The 16,001-nt window shown below is 41.5% G+C and overlaps 1 protein-coding gene across 3 annotated transcripts in view; it reads left to right on the top strand.

Moving 5' to 3' along the window:
* LOC143326909 (TOX high mobility group box family member 2-like) overlaps positions 1 to 16,001 on the top strand; it is a 76,275-nt gene that overhangs the window by 54,063 nt on the left and 6,211 nt on the right. For all 3 annotated transcript variants that reach the window (XM_076740948.1, XM_076740950.1, XM_076740949.1), the window contains one exon: positions 14,430 to 14,660. In XM_076740948.1, coding sequence (XP_076597063.1) covers positions 14,430 to 14,660 — 231 coding nt within the window. The remainder of the gene's footprint in view (positions 1 to 14,429; positions 14,661 to 16,001) is intronic.

The raw sequence follows: 16,001 nt of genomic DNA, 5'->3' as shown, positions 1-16,001 counted from the left end.
GAATAGGAAAGTAGGCTGTATATTGAGAAATATTTTAAAGCAATTGGAGATGACATTATTTTCATTTTGGTTCCATTAGGGATGTTTCATTTGATGCTTCCCCAACAAAGTCAATTAACCTTAATTTCATACTGATAAAGGTATAATAAGCAAGATTGAATTTATGTCTGCTGAATGCTTAAAGAATAATAAGGGTGGATGGAAACAGGCTGTCAGTGTAACCGGGGTCGGAAATTTACCTTTGTTGTGTTGTATTAACAGAAGTCTTACAGACAGAAATTGGAGGAGATAGCTGGAAAACCAAAGCGCTAATCATTCAGCAGTCTTCGTTCCCCATCACCGAAGAAGCGAATAAAAAGTCAACAGCATTACCTTAAGGATACTCTTCTCTTCAATAAAAGCTATCCTTCAGTGCACATATAAACCTCCTACAAGTACAAGCTCAGCTGGAGCAACAGATACGCTTCATCTCAAGGGATGTTGTTGCTGGTTTTTGTACAACATTTAGCCTAAGGCTAAAGCTCTGTAAACTTCTCCCTGCTTTGGGATTCTCTTTTTCAGCGCACATCGATCCTACAGCAAACACAGTTAGATCATTACGGGATTGAGAGCAGTGGATTGGCCATCATCATCATGCTGCACAGGCACACAATTTTGCATCAGTTCATGAAGAAGCTTTAAAGACTGTAATTTCTGTTCATTTAGAGTTGACTATATAATAATCTTAAGATTTCTGGCCGCAGAACAGCATATGTCTCTGCAAGAGCCCTGCTTTTTCAAGCTAAATTTATTCTGTCTGTCAGCCTCCTCTTTTCCATCTAATTATGACTCCACAGGCAGCAGAAAAAAGTATAGTAGGTGGATAAAACAGGTGTCAAATGCATGCATTGAGTCTAATGCAAATTTCAGAGCTTTAACATTTATGTACAGTGTGGTTTGGTTTTCTACTGGAAGATGTAGCAGCTGTTCAGATGTAGCATTCGATCCTTTCTGCTGCACTCACATGTTGTTTGTAATAGTCTTTAGTGACACTTTTGAACCATTTCTCATCTGAAATTGCACCATTTACAAGGACTTCAAAAAGCAGAAGGATCAGCGTCCGCATTATAAAAGACAGAGCTGTCAATCATAAATGCTTTTACGTTCTCTTAACTCCACCCACAACGCTGACCTGCTCTGTCCACTCCTTTAAATGGAGCCAGAAGCTGGATGATGTGAAATGTAACATGGCTTCATGTGAATGCTCATCGCTGAGAGAGAATCCCTGTCTCACCCTAAGCTGTCAGCGTTTCTGCCACCCCGGTGTTCAGGGAAGAGGTGGCACCCAGGGGTCTCATGTTCAACAAGCCCCCTGATCGTTCAGGTCTGGCTGAGGCTGCGGCGAGGGGAGATGTAAGAAGATGTGGCCCTTTGAAAAAAATAAAGGAGGAGGAACACTCACTGGCAGACGGTAATGAGGGGTCGTAGAGGAGTTTGCAGAATGGCCCCAACACGGAGCCTTGAGGGGCGCCAGCACGTTTAAATATTGAAACAGAGCACCAGCCCCCATCTCATTACCAGTGTAATGAGGCTGGTGAAGGAGGAGGAAAGCCCCTGCTGCCAAAAAAGCAGCTGCCAGCTTTACAAGTTTATGCCACACGTTCAGTCAGATGAATCCTGTTGGGGACTTTGTTTAGTTTTGTGAAACACGTGGTGCCAGATTCATATTTTTGGCAGGATGTGTGATGTGTGACAGTCCACTGGCAGTCCATTTGCTGCTGTGTTGAGACAGTTGAGACAGGCGTTATTTTGACAAGTTGTTTTTGATATCATGCATAATTTGTCGGTGGAAGTGGCTTATTTATTTTAAGGCGGCATTAACAGATATTTGATCATTTTATTGATTGTTTTGGATTGATAGCTCTTTTTGTTTGTCTGCTGTTTGGTGCTGAGCAGTTACGATATTCAGTTTGTCAGAGCTGATTTGTTGAAATCTACTGCTGCTGGAAACTGGGTTTACAGCAGGTTTAGTTTGTAATAAACAGGTCATTATCAGGACATAAAACCACAACAGTTAGCTAGAAGAGGCTGAGAAGGTGCAGAGGTTGGTGATAATTCACAATGAGCAGCGGCGTTCACATTACACATAGTCATTCGATTCACTGGTAAAACAGGAAATATCGATTAGAGGAGCTTTAACTTTGGAAAATAAACTCACCTCATCCAATGTATGAAATACTGAGCACATTATTAGTGCATAGGTACAGTGTGATTACACTGTCTAGCATGCTCAACAATGACACATTATAAGTGTGTTTTCTGCATGTATGTGTGTGCCTTTATTTCCAGGATCAGCTACAAGGTTATGTGAGCTTGACTTAATTTGACTTCATTTAATCAGTGATAGGAAAGTTATTTTGCATCACTTGGCATTTAGGACATAGTCAGTCGGGGGGAAAGGCCGTAACTATTTTAATGCAGCAACATATAATCTATATTGACAGCTGTGGTTATTGACAACACAGGGGTGGTTAGATATAGGCACAATTAAGCCATTAAAAGCACATAGTAAGCTTATCAATGCTCATTCATACAAATATGAAAATGCACAGAAAGGAAAAATGTGTTAACAGTAGAGTCTGTGAACTCGTGAAGTTTACTCAGTGGCCAAAGGTGCACATCATGTATGTTTCAGCCTGGAAGATCACCTTTTCCATTTGTCAGGCCCATTCGCTGCCTCCAATCTAATGAGAAGAACTGCCTTAAAATAAACTTTATCTTAAAAAAAAAAAGAAACGCTGCTGAAAATTTCAGTTTGACTTGACTTCACATGCTCAGTGCAGTTGGATTACGCATGTTTTTTAAATTGAAACAGCAATCTTTCTTTTCCAGTGTAGGTTTTAGACATATCTCATATGACCTGCTTGCTCTGCTGCCTTTCACTGGGATAGATATGACATCTCAGTGACGTTCCCAGATAAATCACTTTTTGTAGCAGTAAAAATGTTTTCTGTTGTGGCTTTTCAAAAAAAGACAGATGCCCTTCAGTGCTGCACTCCACAACACGGGTGAACAATGTGTCTTGTAGCTGTCAAGAGAAATGACAGCGAGATAATTGGGAGGGCACTCCCGTTTCATTTAAACTGAAACAAATAGGCTTCCAAAGAGACTGTGCTTTTAGAAAGCAAAGCTTTGTTTTGTGCAGGTTATCATGCAGGGTTCGGAGCGAAGCAATGAAGAGGAGTATTAATGGATTGAGCATTAAAAACAAATGCTCATTCATTGCATTTCATGAATATTCATGGTACTAATTCAAATAACCTTAGGCGAGTGTTACGACTAATGAATATTTAAAACAGCTTGGTCACAGAGATTTGAACACTGCATTACAGCTGACTTTCTGGGATCATCATGTACAAGGGTAAACAATTAGGAATGGCAAAAACAGATTTCAGTGGTGATCAAAATACATCTGGAAAACAATATCTCATGTTGTCACATTAGTTACGGGCCATTGACGCTGCAAAGGAGAACGTGATGACATGCGAGAGGACAGCAGAGTGAAGAGTTGGCAATACTCACAGTGATTAGCTGATTAATCAATTAGTCAGTCAACTGAAAATATTCTCTGGTTCCAGTTTTCCAAATGAAAGACTTTGCTGCTTTTGTTTGTTTTTATGGTTCTGCATTGAATACCTTTGGGATTTGAACTGTTCGTTTTACAAAACGAGCAATTTAAAGACGTCACTTTTGGAAACTGTGATGGGCATTTTCTGACATTTTGTAGATCAGATTATTAATTGATTAGTTGAAAAAGATAATCCACAGTTTCATCAGCCTCAAATCCTTTGAGCTCCCTCATCCGGGCAGAGCTGAAACACAAGCAGGGAAAAGCAGCCTCAGCACGGCGGCTAACAGAGCGGGACTCACCCTCTGAGGGACCCGCGGGTGACGAGACATGTTTACATTTACCACGCTGGTTTCGAACAAACCCAGCACCCTGACTCGCTGCAAGTAGGAGAATCCCACACTGCCCACTTAAAAGGGGGCCTCGGCTGCTTCCTTTGAGGGATCAGCGTGGTGACTCGTCCTCCTCGCCACCACCGCAACGCTAATTAGGCCCACCACAAAGCCAGCCTGTGGGGATAATGTCCCATTATTAGAGTCATTTGTTTCAATTAACCGCTCTGTGATTCTACAATAGCACAGCGCAGCCCAGTGCAAAGAGGCCATTACTCTCGCCCAAGGAACCACTGAGGTTTGGGACAAGAGTGTTTGTAAGAGGTTTATGGATACCTGCTCCTGCCAGCGGTGATGCTGCCAGGCTCCACATACTGCCCAGTCACTGATGAGTTGTTTCAGCACCGAGGGAGAGCGGAACAGTCCTTATTCACATCTTATCTAGAGCTGTTAAAGACTGTTACTGGCTTTGTTAGGCCGACGTGCCAGCGGCAGCCATGACTGGAGGCGTCACGTCTTCAGCTCGTCAATGCGATATCTCAGAAACGCCTGCAAGAATTTCGTTCTATCTGACACAAACGTCCTCTTGGACTCAAGGATGAACTGATTCGATTTGCTGGTCAAAGGTCATGAGAGCTCACAAAGCCTGTTTTTGCCCATAACTCGAGAATTCACATGCTAATTATGACAAAATTTCACACAAATGTCTCAAAGGATAAAATGATGAAGTGATGGCATTTTCTATCCAACAGGTCAAAGGTCAGCTTCACTGTGATGTCATAATGTAATGCCATAACTCAGGAACAGAAGGGCAGATTGTGACAATATTTCTCATTTGGTCAGATTCTGATTTGGTGACACTAATCTTGGTGTCGTATGCTGAATTGATCTTCAAGTGATTATTGTTGCACCATGTGATGAAGCTCTCCATCAGTCCTCTTTGCACTGTATATATTGTCTCTAAGTGAAGACAGCATTGGAATCATGCATGTCAATATAGTGATAATTTCCATTTCACCAAAAAATACACTTAATACCTTTTATTAAAGTGCAGCTTGAGAGGGTGACAGAGGTGAACAGCCTGAGGCGGTGTTTCTAGTTGTTTCTGAAATTTGTGGATTTTTGTGCACTTCACTGAGAACTGATTGAAGATTAGTAAAAGGACTGTTGGCTTGAGCGTGGACTACTGAGAACTATAGGCGGTTCTCGTTCCCTTTTACACACTGAGAGCATTGTGGTTGACTGAATTACTATTCTACTACTGTATACTTAGGCTGCTCTTGTCATTTTTAGACTGCAATCAGGTTACTTTCTGAGCTTTGGGCAGCAGGCTCTCTTTTTCTCTTTTCAGGTCATGCATTGCTCTTGTACCTCTTAAGTCCTTGTCTTACATTTGACAAGTTTTGTTTGTGTGTTTTCACATTAGTGGACAAAGAAATTTTTTTTTTTTTTTGGCAACAATCCCCCCCCCCCTCCTCTTTCTAGTGCCCTTATGGCCTCCAATATGCGACCCTTGATAAGAGCAGTTTGCACTGTTTGTGAACACTTTACTGCTGCTTTCTTTTGGTCACAGCTGAACGAGCTTAGTGGTTGCAGGTTGCATGAGGTATGAGTGTGTGAGAGATCATGACTGTCGCTGCCGGATGTAAGAAGAATAAGATCAGATGTGTGTGTGTGTGTAAATGGCTTTGATGACAGTTCGCTTTTTCCTGATCGTTTGCAGGTTGTTTTTAGCAGCCGTGAGCTTCACTGTAAACGACCTCAATGTTTTTGGACATTTAACAGCAGTAGTACAAAGACGCTTATCAACTTCAAATGCTCCCAAACACAATATTTCAGAGCACTTTTAGGTCCTTTCACCACTAGATAATGGAAACTTCGATTGTTACCAAGAGGTTGCTGCCCTGTGATGCCTCTGTTGCCAGGCTCTCTCATTGGCTTTCTCCCCCCGCTGCGCAGATGTTTACAAAGAGACATCACCAGCTCACATTAAAGGGTTCAAGTTGTCCCCTCGGGCTGTTGCTATGGAAATAACCCTGCTATGGTCGCTCATTCATGTTTGATTAATTGTTTTTTCCTTTCTGTGCTGTTGCCCCTACAAAGACCTCATCATGGGAACATTTCATCTTGAAAACAAACGACAGGAAAAGCTCAATATGTCCAAATCGGTTTTATTCTCTCTACCTGCTTTGCGGACATTTTGTGGATGTTCTGTGGTGATAAAAGTCTTAGACACCGTATATGTAGAGTGTTAATGTTGATAAAGCTGTGCCTGTGGAGCCTTACAATCATAAAGGCTGTGTTTTTATTTCGTTTCCCAGACTTACCTGGACTAAAGATAAGCATTTTGCCTTTTCGCCCTCCTAAATTGCACTGTGCTGTGCTGAGCTACAGCAACCCACTGGGGCCAATTAGGATGCCAGCAGAGCCAGGAAGTGCATAGCAGATGCTTTTGCCACTATTTATTAAAATCCAATCTGCGGGGGCCCCTCCAACAGCTCGTTAAACTACCGTTAATCTAATTAGCTCTCACTTGCCACTGTTTTCACCACATTACCAAATACAAGGGCCTCGACTTCGCAATTTAGGCTGATTAAGTAGGTCCAGTGCTGTTAGGCAGTGCTCGTAGGGAGGAACTCCTCAGAGCTGTCAATCATTTTCCTGAGTCAGATAAATCATGCAGCTTAGTTCAGCAGTGGCTTTGGGCTTGATTTTGATATATAATATCTGCAATGGGAATATTGGTTGAAATCAAATCCACATTGCCAGCTCAGTAGTGCAAGCCTGCATGTCTGAAAACACTAATGAAACACTCCACATCAGAAAGACCTTGTATATTTGTAATGGCATGGTATCAGAACTGGATACAAATTCCATAATGGGCTCTTTATGGATCAGGTCTATGCGACTCCTATTGATGTCCTTTCATGTCATTTAGATCACGGCCATGAATCTGCACTTCCGCTTCATTATTGTTTTGGCGGGACTGTAGTTTTATTTGATGAGTGCTGCTTTCTGGACAAGTGCCTGGTTCTACTCAGAGATCTGTGCGGCGGCGCTGATGTGCAGTCCAGCTCATTGCTTACAGATGGGCAGTCTGACATGGAGCAGTAATCTCTTCCAGATGAGGAGGGCACACTATGTATTTTAAGGCATGTTTGAATCCATCAAGCCTTCGTGGTGTACGAGGTGATGGGAAAACACAATACAAGACAAACACAGGGGTGATTGTAAAATAATTGACAGGTAGTAGGAGATAAGAAGGATTTATAGGAACTGTGGTTTAAGTGGATGATCACACATTGTGTAATGTTCAGACAGGTTGTAAGAGTGTATTTTAACAAGCATCTTGGATTCCATTCATGGCATCTACAGGCAGTCTTAGTTTAGAGAAGGTTGAATCATTCAGATCTCAAACAGCTTTGTTTACATTCTCATCTTGCCTGCCAACATTTTTTAAGGCCACAGTCTTGACAGCATTACACACAGGGGCACTTTGAAATGTTAGGTGAAACTGATATCTAAATAACAACTAAATGCATGTAATAAAAACCAAAATGTAAGCCCACATGATCTCGTAGCCTAATTATGGAAACTTAACAAAGACTTGCTTACTCTCTCTCAAAAGCCACTCCAGCATTTATTCTCTTCCGCTCCCAAATCATCTGATCATACAGTCAGGTAGAGAAGAGCCGTAATTCATTTTAAAAACATGATGTCTTCTGGAAAAACTTTGGAGAGTATTCATCATTCATCATACGTTTCTGCGCTGCTTACATGCTGCAGCTAACGACTGGATGGATGAGTTAGTTGACAAACATGTTTTCACATGTTTAAACCAGCTGACTTTGCAGCCACCCGTGAAAGATGACTGGATGAAAGAAGATTTTTTTTTTTGTTCTGTTATTTTTGTCACACCACACAACCATCAGGAACCCACTTTTTCCTTAAGGCTGCGAGTTACAGCTGGTAGGGAAAATTGCAGAAAAATTATATATGGCATCTTGAAATTACATTATTCTCACTGCTGCTTCTCTAACCATGGCCATTTATCTATTTATAAACCCACAAAGGCTTAGAGTCTGTAACAGCTGCACTAAGCTGCACTTCTCTCCAGTATGCTTGTATGGAGCGGTCCGTGCTTGTGCTGTTGAAGAGATTTATGCCACTGTACCACATATGTGGTTTTTTATAAATATCATTATTTAATTTCCTCAATCAGACTGTCTATGATATAAGATCATAAGAATGTATACTAGATATAGTAGCCTGAACCACCTGAACATTATGTGCCATGGCTCGTTGGAGCTGTTGGTCCTCTCACCAGGGACGATATTACTCTGAAGTCTTTGGATGAGATCCATTTACACTGAGACTAATGTTGATGCAATGTTGAGTCTTTGAAACAGCTACGATTAGTATTTGAATATTAACAATGGATCACATGACTACTTGCATCTGAAAGTGGTCTCTCAGGTGACAATTCCATCAAGTGTTTTTCACCAAACAGTTCATCATAGCTCTAAGGAGCTAAGTAATGTCTGTCACTGTTGTAGTCGTCTGGTCTAGTTCACTCTCACTGCTCTCATCCACGTCGTTTCTGGTGCAGCAGGCAGCTTCGGCTCTAAAGCTCTGAAAACCTGTTCGCACCAAACGGCAACAGAGGCAGAGTTAGCGACTAGCTGGTGAACGTAGTGGAGCTTTTAGCAGCTTAAGAGCCAGACGTTTACCTCAGAAGCTGGTGGAGACCAAAGCAGAGCTTAAAAGAGTGAATTTTGGACTTAGATTCATCAAGTGGATGGAAACTGAAAAAAACAACACATGCTTGCACAGTTTAAAACAATTAAGTATCGGTATTGGGGCCAGTCTTAACTTATTTTAAAGGATTGGTATCGGCTAAGAAAAAGCAAACCTTCTTCAGTCCATTCTTAAGACAACATTTAGGCACCTCCGTACTGAGAACAACAATCTTAAATGTGGTCTTGTCATTGAAAAGTCTCCTTGTTAAAACTACCTTTACCGCCTTTTTTCAAGTCTGACCTCAATCAAAGACTTTTTCACCATAAATCTTTTTATTGATGTTCTTGAGCTGCTGTTTTAAAGAGCCTCTTCTGTATCACCATCAGCTGCTGAGTAGCATTTCTTCTCATTCTTCAGGCCAATGCACATGAAGACAACATTTCCCTGCAAAGGCTAGCATGTAAAAATGGGTCTATCATGTATTCTATGTCGATGCTTGCTTGCACACAAACTGCATATTACACGGAAAGCCACTGCTGTGTGTGTTTTTCCATTGTACAGTTGTTTGGCTTGAAATCCCTGGAAGTGGCATTCAGATTTGATTTAGTGCCGCGCCCAGCATCTGCATCATGCCTCGGTGTAATGACCATCACTGTAAGAGAGAGTGTATCTGTGCATCACCTCTGAGCAGTTCCTGTTTGTTTTTATGGCCTTTTGAAATCGATATGCCATGCAGCACTCTCCACTTTGTTGCCCAGTGTGTATGATGATGATGATGATGATGATGCATATATTCAGGAGGCTGTGATTGGATGAAAACTCTCCCATACAATTACCTGGTTTTATTGTCTAATTTTCATGTCTCTTTTACTCTGTCGCTCTCTGCATCTGCGCCTGTCCTTTTTGTTATCAAGCCTCCTCTCTCTACATCACTCCACCTCCCCCCTCCTCCTTTTATCTGCTCTCTCTACATCAACTCTCTCTCTCTCTCTCTCTCTCTTTTCCTTTGCATCTCTCCACTCTTCTCTCACTCTCTCCCACTTCCTCATTCTCCCTCCTTCTTTCTATCTCTCGCTCTGTCTCTGCTGTTTTGATAGTGACGCAGTTATCAGGCTGTCAATTCTAATCTTGTCTTGCCAGTGCAGTGCTGTCCATTCAGAATTACAGCTTCCCCCTCCTCCCTATCTCTCTCCCATGTCCACCACCCCTTCCATCTCTCTCTCCCCCCTCCCTCTCTCTCTGTCAGACAACAGGAATGCTGATGGGATGAGCGAGCTCAGGCTGACACTACAGTTCAATCTTTTGCTTGTAAACTATAAAGCTGTGTGCAAAATATATTTAGACACGACTGCTCTGTGCAAGACATGGTGGTCTCACCTAGCAACAGCCATGTGCTGTTTTTGGCCGTCTCTACATTGTGGTCTTTAAAATATAGATGAAGTGAAAATGTCTTTATTTTTTCAACATCACTGTTGATCTGCCCTGTAAATGGGCAGCATGTCCTCTTGTGTCGAGAAAAGCAGTATCCAAAAACTAATGTTATTTATTCCTATATCTTCTGGTCTCGTGGCTAAGGCGCAGTACCTCAGTGCTTTCTGTGTACAGACCAAGAAGTGTATGTAGCACGAAGTGTTGAAAACTATCATGTGCTGAAAACTGGTATCAAACATTTGCTCAAATTCACCATCCTCTTTACTTTAACTTTGACTAGCTTTGCCAATTTCAGATACAAGTATATGAAGGCAAAGTTCCTGAAAAAACATTAAAAACCTTTAACATATGGCTTCTTACCGGATATGTATGACAAATATTTTGTAGTAAGTAAAGCATTGAAAAAATATTGTTTGATATTATATATAGTGTAGTGTATTATGTATAGCTGCAGTGTTTATGTCTCTACTAGCACACAGTCTGTAAATGGCCCTTTGACTGAAACATTCACTTTATTGTTCCACCTTTTGCATGTGGAATAAATGGATTCTTTCTTCTTCAGACACGTTTTCTATGAGATGGAAACGTTTGGACTGGCGTCTTAATTCACCTTCGTTGTCACTTTTTTCTATCATTTGACTTGCAAGCTTAATCTCCAGTTAAAGAAAAACAGGAGCAGAAGAAGACGTCAACGACCTAAAGCAGACATCTGCGCATGTTCACCACAGGAATAATAATAATACTACTGTAATAACTGAAATAGTTCATATTTATTAAGAAATGAGCCTGTTCCTCTGTGACTTGGAAGCTAAAAGGAAATTTTCAGATTTATACATGTTGACATGTTTGGAGGGCATACATGTGTTTTTCTTATTACTGTGGATGTCTGGCCAAACAGACAAAATAACATCATGTCAAATCACGATATCTCCAGCACAGCCACAGTGTTGTAGGACATAAGATAAATGTCCAACAGTCTCAAGTATGAATGGTAAACATCAGGAACCAGTGTCAGCACATCATCAGAATCAAAGAGCTACTTTACAGACTCACCATTTTACATCAGCAGTCACATGGGGAGAAATCCATCGTAGAGGATGACCAGATACCAATCTCTCCACTGACAGTATCAGAAAATAGGCCAGAAAGCAGTGCCGCCACAGGATGTTGTGTTATGAATAAGGGATGTGACTCTCTTTTTCTCAGCTGACAACAACAGCTGTCATAATCATCACTGTTCTCTGCACCTGAATGAGAAAACCAAGGAAAATAAGCTTGATATTACACAGTGGATGTGTGGTGGATATTTGTTTAGCCACCATCGATGATTTGTAAAACCACTCAGATAAATGTGTTTGTGATTAAAGCAAAGAGGAAGAAATAAAAGTCACCTGTGGTTCCAGTATTTGAGTCATTTTATCCACATGAAATTACTCACATGTAACATGTGAAATCAGCTGTCTGCTAGGAACTTTGTTGTGGTTATGGAAACTCCACTGAGCCGCTGCAAAAATCCCCTCCAGCAAACAAATATTAATCTTGAGACCTTACAGCATCCTCACTAAAATCTGCAGATTTCTAAAAATCTGGCAGCTATAAAACCTAATTTGACCTGAAAACTAGTGAAACAAAGATTTATATGAGCAATAAAATTGGAGAAATTCAAGATGAATGATCGGCAAACAAGATTATTTGTCTTTTTAGTGTGACAAATATGGAATTATTATGCTTATTTTGATGTGGATCATGTAGATCAACTTTGGGATGTGAGTGTTGCAGCCAGGTAGTTCACATTTCACTCTTGTTTTTGTCGGCTTGAGCCCAAAAATAGATCTAGATATACGTTATTAAGTCAAATCAAGGCCAGAAGTGTCATATTCTAGTGTAAATGTTTCTTGGTCAAATATCGTCTTCCTATAAGACATTATTCTGACTTTTTCAAATTGCCTTTTTCAGTGAAGTTCACACCCACTTTATCTTTTCTGAGGGTATTCTGGGAAATGTAGGAAGATGTTAATTAGACAGGTTGAGGGAAAATGAAAGCACATGAAAAAAGTCCAGATTATATCTGAAGGTGGATTTGTCCCTTTACGGTTACTGAAGGAGAACGATGAACACTTTCAGTGAGTGCAGTTTTGATTTTATTGTACTCTTTTTCAAAGTATGTTCATTCATTTTTCATCTGTATTCTTTCCAGTCTTTCATTGATATTTCATCTTCCTCTGCCGGCCTCCTATAAATTCACAAACATGAGTCTGGTACAATGAGAGAGGAAAATAAATAAAGAAATGGAAGAATATGCCCCTTGTTCTCCTGGTTGATTGCATGTAGCTGCAAGCTATTGAGTGTCATCACTCTCTCCTCTGTGTGAACACATGTGAATTTTCCTGGAGATTATTTAGCCTTCTTTTTTTTCCCCATTTTTGTCATTCCATTAGCTCTACCTTCAGTTTATTCTATTTTCACTTCAAAGGCTCGGGTGGAACAGATGTCGTTTCAAATGCCTGTCTTCTGCCTCATTGCCTAAAAGTGAGGGATGATTATTTTTTAATGAAACCAGGCATACTCACACAAAAAAATTACCTGTAAGCTGTGAAATAGACAAGCAACACTTTCACATAACCCTGAATGAGAACATCCATTCATTTCCGCACACCACAAAAGCCATTTTGAAGTTTTTCTTTAGCTGCCAAATGTGCTCCTGGACCTTGAATTTTGATTAGTTAATTTCATGCTGTGTGGAATACAGTGTGCTGTTTGGCTGCGAATGCTTTGCTGAAACAATGCGATTTTCAAAGGCAGTCATTTCCTGTTTTCCAATTGACAGTTAAAGGGGAGAACATGGCTGTTGCTTAATCCCGTGATAAGTATGCATTAGATGGATGTGAACGTCTTTAAATGTCCTCAAGTTGCTGTTTGATACTCGCGCAGGGACAAATCTTTTTCATGGTTTGTTCTCCCCTCCTGCTGAGTTTCAACACTGAAACCCAGGATCAGGGGATCATGAAAGAGAACAAAGCTGTTTAAATTTTCTAAAATGCAACCTGATGAAATAAAAACTGTTTGCCAGGAAAAAAAAAAGGGTTCGCTCTCACTTCACTCGAAGCCCCTAACAGCATTTGAGTAACCCCTCAACCGTAAATAGTGCACATAAATATTCCTCATTTGATATAATGCCAATGTATATCATTATATATTCAGTATGTCATTATATCTTCTATTATATGGATGGAAATTGGATTGTTTTTTCCTGCCTTTATAGCAACCAAGATTTCAGGTTAACTGATGTTCCGCCGATACTAATGGCAACATCAAGCCGTCACTTCTTCCTGGCTGTCCTCCCTCTGCTGCACCTCCTCTCCCTCTTTCTCCATCTCTCTCTCTCTCTCTCTCTCTCTCTCTCTCTCTCTCTCTCTCTCTCTCTCTCTCTCACTCCCCACTCCCTCTCCTCTCCCTCCTTCTCCCGTGCTTGATGTGTTCTCTCCTCAGCAAAGAAGGCAATTTCCATATAGAATCGCAACCAGGATCAGGTGACCTGGATTTGACTCCCCGTCAAAGCCCCTGCACGGAAAATGAAAATGTATTCATGTGTATTGGATCGAGTGCATCGCACAGATGTGAGCGGTTTTTGCCTCCTGAAAATGTAGTGAGACTGCAGTGTGTTATTGTTGACAAACCAGCTGGGTACGTGATGTGAAAAATATAGATTTAATCCTTTTTTTTATGGCTGCCACAGAAAGTGGAATTGAATTATTTGTGATCTACATGAAGGAGACAAAATAAAGATTGAAAGAAAACCAGAAGTATCCACCAATCCAGCGATTGCCAATGTGAAACCAACTGGAACAGCTGCCATTGAGAGTTCAATTAGCCCAGGACTCCCTCCACCCTCTCCCATGTTTGGCCAGTTTCCCCTGAACCACACCTCCCTTCCCTCCTCCCGCACCCCAGAGGCTAACCTGTCTCACTGACGTCCTGTTAGTCTTCATTCACCCATGTCCGTAAATTGATCTGTTTTCTCGGAACACGCTGCTGCTGCTCTTCGCAGAACTCTCCTGCTTTCACCCTCTGTCCAGCGTTTATTGAATGTTCTATGTGGCTATTTCTTTTATGCCACGCGACATGTGCACAGTGGTTAATGATTATTATTTAACCTTGAAAATATCACCATGCAGATGCAACATGCCATAAATACACTAAACAGTGAAACACTTTGCTCTGTAGCAGCTGCAGCAAAAGACTCATTGTCATCGTCTGATTTATGACCAGCAGTGTCTCTTTTTCTCTCGTCCCTCCACCGCCCCTCTATCTGCCTCCAGATAAGCAGTGAGAAGCGGCCCTCTGCAGAAATGATGAAGCCCAAACCCAAACCTCAAAAGAAGAAGAAGAAGAAGGACCCCAACGAGCCACAGAAACCTGTGTCGGCCTACGCGCTCTTCTTCAGAGACACCCAGGCAGCCATCAAGGGCCAAAACCCCAACGCCACCTTCGGGGACGTCTCCAAGATTGTGGCCTCCATGTGGGACAGCCTAGGAGAGGAACAGAAGCAGGTACAAAATATGAGGGTCTGGTATATTGGAAACAATGCCAGGAATCTCTAGTAGATACAGTCATATTAATGCACATTGTCACTGTTTACACTAAAATGAAAATGCACATATACACACACACACACACACACACACACAGATTGGCACAAACACACACAGTCACATGCACACATTCTGGTCCAGCCAGTAGATGGCATGTGTGCTGCAGCAGGCGAGCAGCCTTTCCCTGGCATTATGTGCTGTGTAATTACCAGAACATTGCTGTGAGATACAGCTCACCTTAATGAGCTACTTCTTCTCTTTCTAAAGATAATCCATCCGTTTATCCCCACTCCCCTGACTCTCATAAAAATGATTTTCTTTCTAAATTTAATTCTAGCAGAGGGAAGGAGGAGGGATGGGGTAGTATTCCGTGCAACAGCAGCCCGTAAAACAGTCTGAGACTAACAAAGTTGGACATTTTACAGGCACGAAATGGTCAATATGGGAAAAGCATGAATGCACACGGGGAGAATTCAGGAGTCTAGAACTTATATGTTATGCAGTGTGTAAATACTCTCATACCCACGTGCTAGTGCAGCCCTGCAAAAGCAAACAATCAGATATGAATACACACACGGTGACGCACCAACTCTCAACTGTCACAGAGCAAAGGCGTCCTCTCAGTTTTTCTTAGCAGCGCAGTGTCCATCAAGCCAAAAGAGGATTTTCCAAAAATATAGTTGAGAAAGTGAAAATCACCTCTTTGCCAAAATGAAACTCCCACAAAGCTCCAGGCGCAGGTACACTCCACACTTCCTGTGTCCCTCCAGCCTCCATAGCTGATGCCTCCACACCATGCATCTTCATTGGCCCTCTGACAAGCAGGGATGTGTGAACTTCTCATTTCCTCTCTCTTTATTTATATCTCTCGCCTGCTATTTTGATCGTGCCTAGAATACAGAATTAGTGATCCCCCCCCCCCTTCACTATCGTCTCGTCCTTGGATATAGCTGAAGGACATCTTGGCTATCCAGGAAGAGCAGTCTATTGTTTTTGTTGCTATTTAATGTCATCTCCAGCTCAGCAGTAATAGGTAGGAAATGCTAATGATGACAGAGTTATAGGAGGTCATAATGTTTTTCCTCATGGGTATTCAACACCAAGAAACCACAGTTGTTAGTTTCTTTTGCTATTAGCAATTCTCTGGGGATGAGGCAGGTTTGATTTTCAAGAAAGGATTCTGTGTAAAGACAGCGTAGCATATGATGTGTATTTAAAGGCACTAAAACTGTTTGTTCTTGGTGTGGAGCATCAGCTCTGTGGCACACAGAAAGAGGATTGAGTGAAAGCAAATGTGTC

The sequence above is a fragment of the Chaetodon auriga genome, chromosome 10 (assembly GCF_051107435.1).
Source record: "Chaetodon auriga isolate fChaAug3 chromosome 10, fChaAug3.hap1, whole genome shotgun sequence".
In the NCBI taxonomy this organism is placed as follows: Eukaryota; Metazoa; Chordata; class Actinopteri; order Chaetodontiformes; family Chaetodontidae; genus Chaetodon; species Chaetodon auriga.
Note: the sequence above shows the minus strand (reverse complement) of the source record. Positions and strands in the feature narration are given on the sequence as shown.